At 34.8% G+C, this 18230-nt stretch overlaps 1 protein-coding gene across 7 annotated transcripts in view; it reads left to right on the plus strand.

Annotated features, from left to right (window-relative positions):
- The window catches only part of TTLL7 (tubulin tyrosine ligase like 7), a 157742-nt gene that overhangs the window by 66165 nt on the left and 73347 nt on the right, over nucleotides 1-18230 (plus strand). For all 7 annotated transcript variants that reach the window (XR_003794580.1, XR_003794582.1, XR_003794581.1 and 4 more), the window contains 4 exons: nucleotides 1709-1867; nucleotides 6140-6356; nucleotides 10810-10974; nucleotides 15832-15990. Coding sequence is in view for 4 of the 7 variants with exons in the window: in XM_029230210.1 (XP_029086043.1) it covers nucleotides 1709-1867; nucleotides 6140-6356; nucleotides 10810-10974; nucleotides 15832-15990 (700 nt within the window). In the remaining 3 variants the exon portion in view is untranslated. The remainder of the gene's footprint in view (nucleotides 1-1708; nucleotides 1868-6139; nucleotides 6357-10809; nucleotides 10975-15831; nucleotides 15991-18230) is intronic.

Below are 18230 nucleotides of genomic sequence, written 5' to 3' on the forward strand. Positions count from 1 at the left end.
TGTGTTCAGAATACTGGTTATTGAGCATCTAATATGAGCCAGGCACTGTAATAGGTGCCTGTGTGCACACATATACGCATACACACATGTATACGTTCCTACCTGGGGATACATGCACACATATTTATCTCAGAGACCATTATTTAGAGTAATAATCTGCTTTCATGGGAAAAACTGTTAACAGGTAAAGTGTTATACTGAATATACTGCAGAATTTTTGTGCAGCTTATATTTCTGTTGATAAGATTTTTTTTTATTTTAAGAAAGTTGATAAATTGTATGCTTGGATTTTTTTCTAAATATAACAAAGAATGGTATCATTCATAAACACCTCATGGTTAGTTTTAAAATGTATTGTTCTATTAAATCTTTAACTTGATCTAATTTCACATTATTGTTAAAATATAATAAATACATGCAAAGGTGTTGGAAATAAAAACAAGTACATTAGCACTGTTATTGTGCTTCCTTTAGATGTGTGTGTGTGTGTGTGTGTGTGTGTGTGTGTGTTTCAAAGCAATCAGTGTTAGCCTATTTTGTACTGAGATAATTTACCTGGTTGGCTTAGTTTGGATTTGACAGATGTAGTTGGTGATTATTTTCCTTCTCATAGAGGAAATGTAACTTTTTTTTTATCGGGTTCTCTTGAAAGAGCACTTGAAATATGGTAACTGTATGACCTTCCAGTTTTTGTGGAAGCCAGGTGGCTTATATATTCCACACCCTAGTCTTACAGTATAGGCCCTGCTTCTGTGCATATTATATACTGTGGTCCCATTTTAGTTTTAACTAATCTCGTTTGGAAACAGTAACTACTCATCTATAAAAGACTTGCATACATTTATAAAGAAGACTTTTTGAAACAATCAGGTTTTCTTAAATAGGTAATATTTAAAAATATTTCTAAGAATTTAAAAATTGTTATTGGGAATCAATATGTACCAAATAATTAGCATTTGGATTAATCAAAAGCAAACATTTTATACCTAGTATTGTATCAGTATCACTAAGTTATGTACCAAATAGGCAGCCTGATTTATAGCAAATACAAAAATGTCAGGCCATACATTGTAGCCATAAAACTACATGTATAAGTAGATGTAGTTGATGTAAACAAAGCCTGACTCAGAGGCTTCAATGGTTTTCTCACAAAAGTAGTAAAACTCCAGAAAACACCGGGGTAAAAGGCAATCTAAAATTTTTCCCTATGGATGACCCAGCAAACTCCAAATCATCTTTTAAGAAGCAATATGAATGGCACCTGGCTGTGAACCGTACTAACCACCCTCATCCCAGAGGCAGAGTTAATGCTGCCTTCCACGTGTTACCTTGCCTTATGTAGCTTTATTGCACCTATCACACTGTATTTAATTAATAGCCTATATATAAATTCCTTAGAACAGAGACCATGTTAATCCTCAGTGCCCAACACGTAGTATATACTCAAATGTTTGATCTACTAATATGTAAATTAATACATGGGGCAGAAATTCTTGTCTATTTTTTCCACTAATGTATCCCTAGTATCTAGAATAGTGCCTAACATATAGTAGGTGATTAATAGGCATTTTAAAAAATTAATGAATGGATCAATAAATGAAGAAATGGAGGGAATTTAAATCCTTGTAGTAAATGTCAGTAGCACAGAGAAAGAAAGTTTAGATAAGTTTGAATAGAAATTACTTTTCATATTATCTCTAACTTACAGAATGATCAAGTCCCGGCCTCTGGATTATACCTTTGTTCCTCGAACATGGATCTTCCCTGCTGAATATACACAATTTCAGAATTATATGAAAGAATTAAAGAAAAAAAGAAAGCAGAAGACTTTTATAGTAAAACCAGCTAATGGTGCAATGGGTCATGGGTAGGTATTTTTCATATGGAATACATAATAATTTTAAAAAATTGGGGGAAAGAATAAGTGTGACCATTTGCTCATGGTTGAGTACTAATATGAAAAAAAAATAAAATAGCTTTCTAACTTTTGCTTTTTTGGAACTAAATATTTAATGAGCGCTTTCACCTTGTCCCGGAGACTTCAATAATTCAATCTAAAAATTTAATCAACAGGTTGTGAGACTTTGATAGGAGACTACAAAATAGAGAAAGTAAATATTTTCTAATTTTTTTCTTAAACATAAAATTTGCATTCATCATAATTTTAGAGTAAGCTTGGAGAGGAAAATCAGTTGATACAATAGAGCTAAATTGAGTTGGTGAATGAAATGGAAAGGGTGTTGCTGTTTTCATCTTAAAAAAAATCTTAAGCACAAAATATCTATTTTCTTTGCTTTACAAATAATTTTTTTCTTTATGTAGCCATGGTAATTGGATTGAAGATGAGTAGAACACATTTTAAGCTTAAGTGCTGAGAACTAGACCTGTTAGCCGGGGATAGATTATACAACTTAATATTCCTGTTTACTTTTGCTTTCTTATGTTAGTTTTCTGCTGTTTACTTTTTCAAAGAAAATGTGGCTGAAGCTACTTTTAATAAAAACACAAGTAATTTTTATCTTTGATTTAGAGTGCTGTGGGGAAAAAAGATATTTGGAAATATAGCTGCCAGGTAAATTACTGTTCAACACATTTCCTTTTAACTTTTAATCATAATTTAATAATTTAATCAGACATTATTTTAAACTACGGTTTAGTGATTTAAAAGACAAACAACATGTAGTGTTAGTGGAAATTGTATATTAATTGTTTAATGTAAATTTGGTTCACTATATGTTAGTATCAAGGTAAACATTTTGGGGAAGATAATTGAAGTTCACATTTTCTCAATTTTAATGTTAAAAATTATGTTAAAAATTCATTTTTATATATATTTAATGTTAGTATAAATAGTTAATAATATGCATTGACTACAGTAATAAAATAGCTGAAAAAGTATACTATACATACTGTGCTGCCATGGTTTATCTCATGCAATGCAGAAGTACATAGGTAAAGTACACCTCTCATCTGTAGAATATATCTGTTTCCTTGCTGGTTTTCTGTTTGTCTGTTCATTATTGAGAGTGGGGGGCATTGAACACTTCAGCTGCTATTGTTGAACCGTCTATCTGTGCCTTCAATTCTATCAGTTTTTGCTTCATATATTTTGGAGCTCTGTTTTGAGGTGCATATGTTTATAATATATCTTCTTGATGTATTGACTTTTAAAAATTATTATATTACTGTTCTTCTTTGTCTGTTGCAGTACTTTTTGTCTCAAAGTCTATTTTGTCTGATACTAGTATAGCCACTTCATTTCTCTCTTGGTTACTGTTTGCATGGAATATCTTTTCCATTTGTTCACTTTCAGCCTATTTAAGTCTTTGAATATAAAGTGTGGCTCTTGTTGACAGCATGTAGTTGGGCCATATTTTTTATACATTCTGCCAAATCTTGTCTTTCAACTGGAGAGTTAATCCATTCTTATTTATTATGTAATTATTGATAAGGAAAGATTTACTTTTGGCATTTTGCTATTTGTTTTCTTTATGTCTTATATAGTTTTCATACCTCAATTTCTCCATTTCTGCCCTCTTGTGTATTACATGGGTATTTTCTAGTGTACCATTTTAATTTCATTGTCATTTATTTTACTATATATTTTTTGAGTTATTTTTTAAATGGTTGCTTTGGGGTTACAATTAGCATCTCCATTTATAACAACCTAGTTTGGATTAATATCATTACTTTTAACAGTAAAAACAACAACAACAAAACTTTGCTTCTATTTGCCTCTGCTCCCTTTATGATGTTTTGTCACAAATTACACCTGTATATATTGTGTACCCATCAAAATAGATTTATAATAATTGTTTTATGCAGTTGTGTTTTAAATAATACAGGAAAAATAAGCAGTTACAAACCTAAACTACACTAGTAGTGACTTTTATTTTTACCTATATAGTAATCTTTACAGGTGCTCTTTATTTCTTTGTGTAGATTTGAATTACTGCCTAGTGTCCCTTTGCTTCGGCCTGAAGGATTGTCTTTAGCATTTCTTATAGGCCAGGTATAATAGCAACAAAATCTCTCAGTTTTTGTTTATCTGGTAATGTCTTAATTTCTCTTTCAATTTTGAATATTTTGTCAGATATAGATTTCTTGGTTAACAGTTTTTTTTTTTTCTTTTTCTATCAGCACTTTGAATATGTCATCTTACTGTGTTCTGCCCTCCATTGTTTCTGATGAGAAATTAGCTCTTTATCTTAATGAGGATCCCTTGGGTGGGATGAGTGGCCTGTCTTGCTACTTTTTTCTCTCTTTCTCTAGGCTTTTGACAGTTTGATTAGAACATGTCTTAGTGTGGCTCTCTTTGAGTTTATCTTACTTGAAGTTTATTAGGCTTCTTGATTTGTAGATTAATATTTTTCATCAGATTGGGAGATTCTCAGCCATTAATTCTTCAAAGAGTCTTTTTGCCCCTCTCTCTTTTCTTCTTTTGAGACACCCATTATTAGTGTGTTGATATTATTGATGTTGTCTTGCAGGGCTCTTAAGCTCTGTTCATTTTTCTTCATTCTTTTTCCTTTCTGTTCCTCAGACTAATCTCAATTGATTTATCTTCAAGTTTGCTGAGTCTTTCCCTGCCTTCTCACATCTTCTGTTTAGCCCCTCTAATGTATTTTTGTTTCAATTATTGTACTTTTCAACTTCAGAATTTTTGTTTGGTTCCCCCCACCTACCCTGCCACCTTTAAAAGTAATTTCTGTCTCTACTGATATTCTGCATTGGTGAGATATTATTCCCATGGTTTCCTTCAGTTCTTTGTACATGATTTCCTTTAGCTCTTTGAACAAATTTAAAATAGTTGATTTAAATAATTTATTGTCTAGTAAGCCAAATGTCTGGGTTTCCTCAGGTATAGTTTCTATTAATTGAGAATTTTTTTTGTGTATGGGTCATACTTTTTTTTTTTGAATGACTCATGATATTTTGTTGAAAATTGGACATTTTGTGTATTGTAATGTAGCAACTCTGACAATTAGATTCTCCCTCCTCTACAGGGTTTTTTGTTACCATTTGTTCTAGTTGATGATTATTTGTTTAGTGACCTTTCTGAAATAATTTTGTAAAGTTTGTATTTTTTAATTGTGTGTGACCTCTGAAGTTCCTGTTCTGTTAGGTCAGTGGTCAGTGTAATTGTCCAATCCGTTAGTAATTGAATAGAAATTTCCTTAAACACTGGGAACCAAATATCTGTATCTATATCCATATACACACATACATATATATGTATGTGTGTGTGTATATATAGATATAGGTATAGATATATATATATCCCCTAGTCCTTGCAGATGGTGTGTGTGTGTGTGTGTGTTAGAACATGCTCTCAACACTTAGCTAGGTAGTTTATAACTCTGCCTTAGCCTTCACTTCCTACTTGATGGTTAGCTGGAGGTAAGAGCTTAGGGCCATCTCAGGTCTTTCCTGAGCGTGCACTTAGCCCTGGGCATTCATATGGTCTTCTAGAATCCCAGAAATATATGAGAGCTTTTCAAAGCCCTTATTCCCCAAAGATTGTCATTCCTGTCTTTCCCCCCAATCTTTGCAGTTAGTCTGATGGTTTTCCCAACTGCTATTTGTTGCAGGGACTACTACATTTGTCTTTAAATGTTTTCAACATTGTCTCTGCCGACCACCCCCCCCACCCCCCCAAGTAGCTGCCTCAGCACTGGGAGAGTTCACAGTTAGACAAGATAAAAGAAAACCTTTGAGATTGTCCAGGGAACCACAGAACTGAATTAAACAAATAGACAAACAAACAAACAAAACAACCACAAGAATAGGTCTATTCTACTGCCTCTAGAACCAGTACCTGTACTGGGAACACAGGTTACTGCTCAAGGCCACTGCTGAGCTGGGGGTTGGGGGTGGTACCAGAGTAAGTTAAAATGCTAGGAATCTCTTTTACACAGATTCAGCTGTTTTTTTTGTTGTTGTTGTTTGTTTGTTTTTTATTACATGTTCCTTGGTTAGTATCCATGGTTCTAAAAAAGTTGCTTCTGACAGTATTTTTATGCTGTATTTTTTTTGTGTGTGTGTGATGGGACCACTTTCCTCTTGAGTATTACCTATAACTTTGTTAAAATCCTGACTCCATAACAAATTATTCTTTTAATCTTTTCTTTAAATTTAGGATTTCTTTGATAAGAAATGGTGACAAACTTCCATCTCAGGATCATTTGATTGTTCAAGAATACATTGAAAAGCCTTTCCTAATGGAAGGTTACAAGTTTGATTTACGAATTTATATTCTGGTAACATCGTGTGATCCACTAAAAATATTTCTCTACCACGATGGACTTGTGCGAATGGGAACAGAGAAGTACATTCCACCTAATGAGACCAATTTGGTAAGTGATACCAGACACTATGATTTTATTAATTTATTCAACATCTATTTTTTAAAACACCTATTGTGTATAAATGTTAAATGAACAAAGTTCCTCCTCTCAGGCTTTTATAGTCTAGAAGAATTATATACATAAATAAGACTGCCTCTAATTTAAGACAACTTTGTGGAAATTAGAAAAAAAAGTGCCTGCTGCTCCAGGTAGGCTAATTAGGAAAATACACCCCATCTGGGTGCTGTGAGCATGAGGATGGATTTCAAAGTATATATGTGTGTGTAGTGGTCCTGGATAGAAATGATTGATACAGAAATACAAATTAAAATAATATGCCATTGAGAAATACAGATAGTGTTATAGAATTGAGTGTAGGAATAGGTTTTGTTCAGCTTCTCATGGGAGAGGTGGTATTTGAGCAGTCTTTGTATGAAAGGTATGGTTTAAACATGTAGAATGTGGGAGAAAGTACATGAAACAGAGAAAGCAAAAGTTATCAAAAAGTAGAGTTATGTTTTGTTGGAACAAAAGAGAAGATTTTAAATTTATGTTGATCAATTGTGAAGTGGAGACATAAATTGGCAGTTTCATAGTACGTTTTTAATTCTGTTAAGTGGAGATTTTTGTAAGTATTTTTCCATTAAGATTATCTTTGTGTAACCATAACATATTGATGAAAGTCATAACTGTGTAGTTTATGAAGGTCAAACTGTAATTTATTATCATAATTTATCATGAAAGTCATAAATGTAATTTATAGTTTATGAGAGACAAACCGTAGTTTATTATCCATACTTCAAAGTTTAGTTAACCTCTACCTCTATTTTTGGATCTACTAATTACAGTAAAAAAAATACCTAATTAAGGATTGTTTCCCATTTTTGTCAAAGGCCTGGTTATTGTTCTTCTATAATATTATGCACATAATGACTACATTGAGTGGTCATTTTCCAAAATTAAATGACTAATCATAAATGTTGCTACGTTCAATTAACTAAAAAATGTTGTAAACCTGGCAAAGGAAGAATAAGGGAACTGTCAAAGTTTTTACAGGGAAGGAAGATAAAAGAAAGAATCATCTCTTCAAAGGTCATAAGGTGTGGATACATCCAAGCTCCAAGAAATGTTTGAACTCTACTGCATTCTAGACATTGTGCTGGTTTTGGAAAAACGGTGACCAAGACAGATACAGTACTTGATCTCACAAAAGCAACAGTCTAGTGGGGAGGCAGAAAATAAAATAAGCAATTATAATACCCAGTGGTAAGTGTAATGGTTTAAGAAACTGAGAATGCTATGGCAGTGCATAGCAGGAACATCTAACTCAGTTGGAGATGCAGTTAGAGAGGGAGTTTGTAAAGTGAAATCTGAAGAGTGAGGGGTTAGCTAAGTTAGAGGTGGGGTGGGATGGGTTAAGACTCCGGGTAGAAGAATGGCCCAGAGGTAGGGAGAGTGATACGTCTGGAGAGAGCACACACGTTCAATATGGCTAAAGTACAGACTAAGACATCAGGATGGAGAGTCCCAGACGCCAGATCTTGGTAGATCATGGCTAGGATTTTGGAACTTAGCCTAAGAAGAAGGGAAGCATTGAAAGATTTTAAACAAGGGAAAGAAGGAATGAGATTGTTGTCTTAAAAAGGTCACCTGATCTACAGTGTGGGGAATGTGAGATGGGGCTGTAGATGGATAGGGGAGACTAGAGTAAGGGAGACAAGAAGCTGTATTCTAGTCTAACCACATGTGAGAGACAAGATGACTTAATTTGAAGTGATAGTAGGGCAGGACTACGAATAAGAACACAGATTTCAGATATATTTACGATACCATGGGTAACACTGATATACCAACAGGTTGATTTGTAGAATAAGGGAAAGAGAGAGAGAAATTAAGGATAAAACTCAAAAGAGTTTTGGCACAGCAGTTGGGTGGATGGTGACATTCACTGTGATAGGGAGTATAGGAGCTTTTAAAGTTTTGCAGAAAGCTGATGTGTTTGATTTGAGATGCCTGTGTGACTTCCAAATGGATCTATACTATTGGCATTTGGATATACAGTATAGGTCTAAAGCTCAGATGAGAGAACTGAGCTACAGGCGTAATTTGGGGCTTATCAGTTTATAGATTATAATTAAAATAGTTGGAGTGGGTAAGACTGGATTATATATATGTAAGGCAGATAGTCATGTTTTGAGAGGAAAGAGTAAAGGAAGAGATAGGAAAGGGTAAGACTTGAAAGCTCATTTAGGTGATAAAGTGATCTATTCTAATTTCTTAAGTTGGATGTATGTGATTTGCTTAAGTACACTGGGTTAGGAAATCATATTGAAAGATTGGGAGTCAGGAAATGTGGCCTCTAGGTTTCGCTTTGCCAAGTGCTCTTGAGTCACATAATCTCCTGGCTTTGGTTTTCACATATGAAAAATGATGTTCTCCTGTATAAACATCAGTGTTCCTCATATATCTCTAAAATTTCATGATTGAGTTCCTGCATGAAGATATGAAAAATTTAAAAAGTGAAGTGCAAAACTTTATCTAAAGTGAGATCACTCTTATGTAAAAGATAAGTTTAAGAAAAAAGGTGGAAAAAATAAACCAAAATGCTCCCATTGGTTGTTTTTGGACAGCAGACTGCTTCATATTTTTTTCCTTCTTCGTATTTCCAATTTTTAAAATAGTGTGCATTTTGTCATGAGCTGTATATTGATAAGCTACATGTAAGGAAATCATAAGAGAGAATTTTAGAAATTGAAATATAATAAACATAAATTTTTTTTGCCACCCCGTGTAGCAGTCAGTCAATCCTTGAAAGGTTCTGTATATTCCAATTCATTATTTTGAGCCTATACACTATAAAACAGGGTAGAGAATAGTTATATACTTTTTATGCATTGCAGGTTGCTATTTGATTCAGAGCTGCCATCACTTCTCCTTATGGCAAATGTCCAACTGACAGTGAACTGTTTAGAAGGGGATTTTTGTCAAGGTAGATGTGAAATTGTGGAATTTCCAATGCTACGTATAAAAGTAATGTTTTAAGAAAAATGCAAATTTCCATTTCTTATTCACTTTTCCACTAGGATAGCTAGAGTTTTTATTACTGCTGTTAGTATTTTTTTTAAGAAATTCCTGCCAAATGGAGAGCTCCTCAAAAAATTATTTTCCAAACAAAAATAATTTCTATTTTGGAAACTAAGAAGTGTTATAGTTTGATTAATTTCCTGTTTTCTTTAAATCAAGCACTTAAAATTAGACAAGTATGAGGTTATGCTCTTTCTTTTAAACATCACTTAAAGTGATAATTTTCATGAAGGTAGGGACTATGTCTGCCTTGTTAATCTTTGTGTCCACAGTGCACAGCACACATTCCTGCCAGTGGTGGGTGCTCCTTAAATATTGTTCAATGAACAAAAAAAATTCTTAATTACTGGTGGGCATATGGATTAATAAACAACATGTAGCTCATATGATCAGTTCTGCTTCAAAGATTTCAATACTGTAGACTTAAGTAACTGCAGTGAAAATAAAATATGATATAAATATCATTTGTTATTAACAAATCAGAATAGTAATGATGTGCTCAAAGTATGTATTCATTGTGATGCAACATTGCTATCTAAAGTGGTTTCTGGGAATAGGATCATGAGGGTGGGATTTACAGACCTCATGAATGTTTATGATAGATTGATAAGGAGCTATTAATGTATATTAATTGACAATTATGAGAAATTTTAAATTTTGTATTCTTTTTCAAGTTTATTTGAGGATAACATTGTCAACAAACATAAGAATATAGAGAGACTAAGACCTAAGAACTCGAGTATGGAGCGCTATAAATTTGCTGTTAATCATTTAGACATTTGTACAGCATCGTGTGGTGCTTCTGTCTCCTGACTCTGAGTGCACTCTGTCTTGTTAACAAGTTACAGTGATCTTCCAGTCAGGATGGGAGGGCAGAGGTTGAGGTTGGTATCCTGCCTCTAGGTTTCTGCTACTTACTTGAGCTTTTACTTTTAAATCTTTGTTTGAGAAGATATAGAATACTCTCTCAGAAAATTCCTTTCCCAAAACAAGTTAGGATGAAAATTTTAGAAAAACATTAAAAACAAACCAACTAAGAAAAACAAACTTCAGAGTTACAGCATTTTTCTTGCTTAGCAATATGTAGTTTCACATTTTCATTTAATTACTCTATATATCCTTATTATTTTCATACTTTCTATGGTAGATATCTTTTCAATAATATACAAAAGTAACTTTGAAGGTGACTACTTTCACAACCTTTTTTAGAAAAATGTGCCATTGCATTTTGAAAATTACCTTTATAATCATTAAATTATGAATATGTATATTTTAAACTTTAAAATTGGCTTTCCTCTTTGGATGCTTTCTTTTCTGTGAAATGTCATGGTTCTAGAGTCTCATAGGTGATAACAACTTTGGTTCTGACTTGTTACAGACCCAGTTATACATGCATCTGACAAACTACTCTGTGAACAAGCACAATGAGCATTTTGAAAGGGATGAAACTGAAAACAAAGGCAGCAAACGTTCCATCAGATGGTTTACAGAATTTCTACAAGCAAATCAACATGATGTTGCTAAGTTTTGGAGTGATATTTCAGTAAGATTATACCATTTCACAGTTTTAACTGTCTTTCCTCATATTAATTGAAAGGATCATCAACCATTTTAAATAAAGAACGGATTACATTAGATTAGGCAGATAAAGTGTGCTTTTATGAAGAAAGTGAAATTTGTCATGGACCTTAATAGATAAGTAGTACTTTTACTGCTAGGATCGGAAAGAGGGAATGCTAAGCGGAGGCAAAAGCATGAGTAAAGGCATGGAGGTATGAAAATAGTTCAGAGTGGCCCAGGTTGGTGCATATCATATTTGTGGGAGATACATGAAGACTTAATGGCTGGAAAGATATGTGGAGCCAAGTTTTAGGTCTGGAAATCAAGGCTTCACTTGGTAGGCAGTAAGGATTCATTCAGTTTTTAAGGGAGGAGATTAATAAGGCCAAAGACCATGCATGCATTTGAAAGATAAATATGACAATGGGTATAGGATGGATTAGAGTGAAGACCAGAAGTAGGTAGAGGAGGGCATTTGGGAGTAGTTTCAGGGAAAGAATGGCCTGAATTGAACCACAATAAAAGAGGTGACAATGAAGTAGACCTTGAGATTAACTGAATGTTTAGAATGGGGAGGGGGGAAGAAGTATTCAGATATTCTTCTGCAGTTTTGAGGAATAATTATAAGGAGAATGGGTGTGGCCTTATTTGAAATAGAATAGGAAGGAATTTATTTTGAGAAGATGTAGAGCTTAGTTTTGCAGATGAGAGAAAAGAGTTCTATTCACTTATTTGCTAGTTCATTTATTCAGTAAACATTTATTGAACCCATAATATAAGCCTGTCCCTGGCTGATAATTTGAGGATTTATAAGATACAGCTCCAAGCCTCAAAAAACTCAAGAGTTTGGTAGGAAACACTTGCACATAAATTGTTAACGAAATGCAATGTAGCAAGTACAAAAACAGAGGCATACATTGGATTCTGTGGAGTTGTAGAGGAAAACCACATGTAGTAGCTTTGAGTGGATGGGCATAGCAGGACTTCCTGGAGGCATTGACACCTGAACTCAGTTTTTTAAAAGTCCATGAGGCTATGATGAATTCTACTTTCGATATGTTAAACTTGAAATGCTCTCTCAGGTAGAAAAGTCGAGCAGGCAGTTAAAAGTGTATGTATGAGGTGTAATGGATAATTAAAGCCATGGCAGTAGATGAAATTCCAAATGGTAAGGGTAAAGAGAGAAAAGGAAACATGTATGAGAAGATAACCTTGGTGAAACAGACCCTTTTATTAATCCTAGCAGAAATATTAAAATGGTATTCATAGTTAAGAAGAGTATGTTGAAAATACTTAACATGATTAGGGCTATACAATTTGACTTCTGGGACAAGTAATATATATTTATAATATAAAAATATCGTGGAAAATGGATGTGAAAGTTCATTGTTGGTTGAACTTGGTTCTCTTGAGAAAATCAGAGAAAAAATCAGCATCATTATATTTATTCCTTTTCTTAGTGTTTTGTTAGTTTAAATCTTTTTACAAATCTTATTTTCTGTCTCACAGAATGTAAACCGGAAGATACTTAGGTGTCAGACAAGTAAAAAGGAGTTAAGTAGTCTGGATAGAAGAAAATAGGGCAGGCTGAGAACGGTGGTCATTTGAGGAGCGTAAGCGGTCTAAAGGGGATAGATATCACTCAGCACCAGCCTATTGGTGCCATGTGGTATTTTGGGCCCAGTGTGCCTCATTCTCTAATTTGTCAATAGATGCCCTAAGCCTCCTGATTTATAAATGTTGGCAACAAATTCAAAATTTTTAAAAATTTAGGGGTTCCATCAAATTTTAAAGTTTGTCATTTGGATTTGGTCAGATTCTCACCAACTTGTTAACTTTCTTTTATGTCTTCCTGAGAGACTAAATATTGATACATCCAAACAAGAAATTTGATTCCAACAATGCCGTTTATTTATCTATTTACTTTATCAAGGCCAGTTTTTTGGAAATTCCAAAAAATATTCTAATAATGATAGTTTACTATCATGTGGGTCAGAAACATCAAAGTGGTAAAATTTGCAATTTTGATACAGTAGCTCAATGATGGAAGATCTACTTGGTGATACCTGGATGATTTAATGAATGGGTCATTTGGTGACTAGCTCAGTGAGACCAAGAAAGTTTTAGATGCCCTCTGGTATTCTTTTTCTTTACCAGATTCTTCACTTCTTATGAGTTTGATTGTTCAGGGAAGTCTTTGTGAAAAGGTGCAATCTGTTGGGTTGCCTTGGTGAGGAATGTACGGAGAGAATCAGTCAGAGAGAAAAATGGATATCATTAGCTTTACAGACATTGGTTTTAAGTGGTACTTTCCCCACATAATTGAATTAGGACAAGGTATACAACTAAGTCTAATACTAATAAGAGTATGGAAATTAACTCCTCAGAGCTTAAAATATAATTTTCAGATATTACCTGAACATAGCAATTGCCGGCCTATTAAGCTCTGATACACTGCATGATCATTTCTATAAATGGGTAAATTTTGCATCATTCTTGCCTACATTTGTTAAAATGTATATTAATAAATCTATAAGTAACCAATTAATAAATAATTAATAACATTAACTTTTCCAAGTACCTTCTTACAATTATCTTGTCAAACTATATGCACTTATGTAATTCTTTTAAGAATTGAAATTTGTCATGGACCTTAATAGATAAGTAGTACTTTTTCTTGTTAAGAATTGCATGTACTTACAGATGTCTGTTGAAGGTGAATCGATAGGATAGTATAAAAAGAGAATAAGAGGAGATGAAGAAAGCAATTGTGCAATAAATTTTTATCTTAATAGTTTACTAATTTCATGAATTTAACTTAGAACTTTTTTTCGGTGACTACTTTATTGATGGTAATTTCTCTAAAAAGTAGCTGTCTGCATATGAAAACTAACATTCAGCAATACCTTCTATGAAGAACAGATATATGTGCTTTTGTGCTGGTCAAGAATAAATAAGAAATCAATAGAAAAGCAGGCCATGGAGGTTAAAAATGACTTTAATCACTCATAAGATCATCCTTAATGAATGATTTTTATATACTTTGGGTACAAATCTACAAAATCATCTTTCAAAGCAATGTTGGAAATTCTCAAAAGCATTAGTGGAATTTGATTTGATTAGTGGAATTTGTATTTGGTTTTATCATTACTGATTTCACATATACCTGCAGTCTTGCCTCTGGATTCCTAAAAGTGTGCTGTTTTTATGTAGTAAAAACACAGATTTGTAATCCAGAGTCTAAATATTCATTCCCCCTCACTCTGCCCCCCCATCTCCCCACCTATCTTGTTTCACATAGACACTTAGTAGTCAAGGTTTTAACCTCTTTTTCCTACTCAGGTGATTTCAGTAATATCTCAAGATTTATATAACGTGGGCTTTTCTTTTTTATCCTCATATACTGTGGTGCTACCACGCATTTGTTATTTTGAATAGAATTTTCTAAGAACAGCCTCTTGTGGCATCTCTGATATCCCCACATACGTTCTGGGTTGGGATTCTTGGTAACAGCGAGGTTAACTTCATCTTCCATTTCTTTCTCTCATAATAAATACTGCTCCCACCAGGCAGCTGAATGTTTGTGTCTAACCAGATATATGAGGTGGAATTCCAGAAGAATAATAGAATAAATATAACAATAGTAGTTAAGTTGCTAACCCCTCTTGACGGTTTACTCTGTTCTAGGCACTATGCTAAGAGTTATACATGGAGTCTCATTTTGTCCTTCCATCAGTCTTTTGCAGCAGGTATTATTGCTATTGCCAGTTTACATTTTAGAAAAATGAGACAAAGTTTAAGCAACATGACTGAGGATGCACATCTAACAAGTAGCAAAGCCTGGGATAAAGCCAGAAAGTCAACTTTGGAGCCATTTTCTTAACTGCCATGCTATATTGCCTGTACCTGTAGAATGGGAGTTAAAAAGACAGTATATTCTAAGCAAAAACCAGCGAGACAGCTTTTCCACAATCCATAGCTTGTTCTCAAACTTCGGTAAACCAACTTTTTCTTTTATTAGCATTAGTAACTCACCCTAGTAGTATTATGTGTTCTCACAGAAAATGTTGACAGCTAGTTTGTTAATTGGCAGTACTCTGATTTCAGATAAACCTTATGAACAACAGAATCATCACTGCACAGAGAAACCCAGCTCTCCTAGATTCTGTCCTCTTGACCTTTCAGGCTTTGTCTAAGTGGAGGTTCTATAATGTTGTTTGTGAAATAGTTTACTGTCCTTGGAATTGTCTTCCCTCCCATCCCCTCGCCTTCTGTATGGTTTCTGAGAAGGCAAGCATGTGATCCTACCTTACTTATTTAACAAATACAAGCCGCATTCATAAATTTTTATTTGTTCACAGGTGATCTTGAGCATTTACTAAATGCCAGGCACTATTGTTAAGCACTGGGAATGGGGTTGTAAATAATACAGACAAGGACTCTGTTTTAACAAAAGAAAAAAAAAAGATCAGCTGGTCCTACGCTGTGTAGTGACACAGTAATGAATGATGTATGGGTGCCTACTTTTGACTCAGGGGTCAGGGAAGGACTCTCTGAGTATCAAGGGGCCAGACATGGGAATATTGGGGGAAGGGTGTTCCAGGAAGAGGGATCAGCTAGTGTGAGAGGCCTAGAGAAGAGCAGCATGGCTGGAGCACAGTGGGCAGGGGGAGAGTTGGGTGAGAATAAGTCAGAGCAGTGGCAGGGGTTAGATGCCACAGACCTTTGTGAACCTGGCCAGGATGCTAGTTTGTAAGTCCAGGCCTGATTTCCATGTATGTAAATGAGATACAAAGAAATAAGGCTTTTCATCTTTTTTTTAAAATGACAATCTTTACAGGAATTGGTGGTAAAGACTCTGATTGTAGCAGAACCTCATGTCCTGCATGCATATCGAATGTGCAGACCTGGTCAACCTCCAGGAAGTGAAAGTGTCTGCTTCGAAGTCCTGGGATTTGATATTTTGTTGGATAGAAAACTAAAGCCATGGCTTCTGGAGGTAAGGCGTTTCTTTAAGAAGAAAGAGAGCTGATCCCTCTTCTTTTTTTTTTTTTCTTTTGAATTTTATTTTATTTTTTTATACAGCAGGTTCTTATTAGTCATCCATTTTATACACATCAGTGTATACATGTCAATCCCAATCGCCCAATTCAGCACACCACCACGCCCGCCCCCCTGTGGCTTTCCCCCCTTGGTGTCCATATGTTTGTTTTCTATATCTGTGTCTCAATTTCTGCCCTGCAAACCAGTTAATCTGTACCATTTTTCTAGTTTCCACATATATGCGTTAATATACAGTATTTGTTTTTCTCTTTCTGACTTACTTCACTCTGTATGACAGTCTCTAGATCCATCCACGTCTCAACAAATGACCCAATTTCATTCCTTTTTATGGCTGAGTAATATTCCATTGTATATATGTACCACATCTTCTTTATCCATTCATCTGTCAATGGGCATTTAGGTTGCTTCCATGACCTGGCTATTGTAAATAGTGCTGCAATGAACATTGGGTGCATGTGTCTTTTTGAATTATGGTTTTCTCTGGGTATATGCCCAGTAGTGGGAATGCTGGATCATATGGTAATTCTATTTTTAGTTTTTTAAGGAACCTCCATACTGTTCTCCATAGTGGCTGTATCAATTTACATTCCCACCAAGAGTGCAAGAGGGTTCCCTTTTCTCCACACCCTCTCCAGCATTTGTTGTTCGTAGATTTTCTGATGATGCCCATTCTAACTGGTGTGGGGTGATACCTCATTGTAGTTTTGATTTGCATTTCTCTAATAATTAGGGATGTTGAGCAGCTTGTCATGTGCCTCTTGGCCATATGTATGTCTTCTTTGCAGAAATGTCTATTTAGGTCTTCTGCCATTTTTGGATTGGGTTGTTTGTTTTTTTAATACTGAGCTGCATGAGCTGTTTATATATTTTGGAGATTAATCCTTTGTCCATTGATTTGTTTGCAGATATTTTCTCCCATTCTGAAGGCTGTGTTTTTGTGTCTTGTTTATGGTTTCCTTTGCTGTGCAAAAGCTTTGAAGTTTCATTAGGTCCCATTTGTTTATTTTTGGTTTCATTTCCATTTCTTTGGGAGGTGGGTCAAAAAGGATATTGCTGTGATTTATGTCATAGAGTGTTCTGCCTATGTTTTCCTCTAAGAGTTTTATAGTGTCCGGTCTTACATTTAGGTCTTTAATCCATTTTGAGTTTATTTTTGTGTATGGTGTTAGGGAGTGTTCTAATTTCATTCTTTTACATGTAGCTGTCCAGTTTTCCCAGCACCATTTATTGAAGAGACTGTATTTTCTCCATTGTATATCCTTGCCTCCTTCTTCATAGATTAGTTGACCATAGGTGTGTGGGTTTATCTCTGGGCTTTCTGTCTTGTTCCATTGATCTATGTTTCTGTTTTTGTGCCAGTACCATATTGTCTTGATTACTATAGCTTTGTAGTAGAGTCTGAAGTCAGGGAGTCTGGTTCCTCCAGCTCTGTTTTTTTCCCTCAAGAATACTTTGGCTATTCGGGGTCTTTTGTGTCTCCCTACAAATTTTAAATTTTTTTGTTCTAGTTCTGTAAAAAATGCCATTGGTAATTTGATAGGGATTGCATTGAATCTGTAGATTGCTTTGGGTAGTATAGTCATTTTCACAACATTGATTCTTCCAATCCAAGAACATGGTATATCTCTCCATCTGTCTTATAGTCTTATAGTTTTCTGCATACAGGTCTTTTGTCTCCCTAGGGAGGTTTATTCCTAGGTATTTTATTGTTTTTGTTGCATTGGTAAATGGGAGTGTTTCCGTAATTTCTCTTTCAGATTTTTAATCATTAGTGTATAGGAATGCAAGAGATTTCTGTGCATTAATTTTGTATCCTGCAACTTTACCAAATTCATTGATTAGCTCTAGTAGTTTTCTGGTGGCATCTTTAGGATTCTCTATGTATAGTATCATGTCATCTGCAAACAGTGACAGTTTTACTTCTTCTTTTCCAATTTGGATTCCTTTTTATTTCTTTTTCTTCTTTTTTTTTTTTTTTTTTTGCGGTACGTGGGCCTCTCACTGTTGTGGCCTCTCCCATTGCGGAGCACAGGCTCTGGACGCACAGGCTCAGCGGCCATGGCTCACGGGCCCAGCCGCTCCACGGCATGTGGGATCTTCCCGGACCGGGGCACGAACCCGTGTCCCCTGCATCGGCAGGCGGACTCTCAACCACTGCGCCACCAGGGAATCCCT

The sequence above is a fragment of the Monodon monoceros genome, unplaced genomic scaffold (genome assembly GCF_005190385.1).
Source record: "Monodon monoceros isolate NGI ecotype Baffin Bay Population unplaced genomic scaffold, NGI_Narwhal_1 Super_Scaffold_18, whole genome shotgun sequence".
NCBI lineage: Eukaryota > Metazoa > Chordata > Mammalia > Artiodactyla > Monodontidae > Monodon > Monodon monoceros.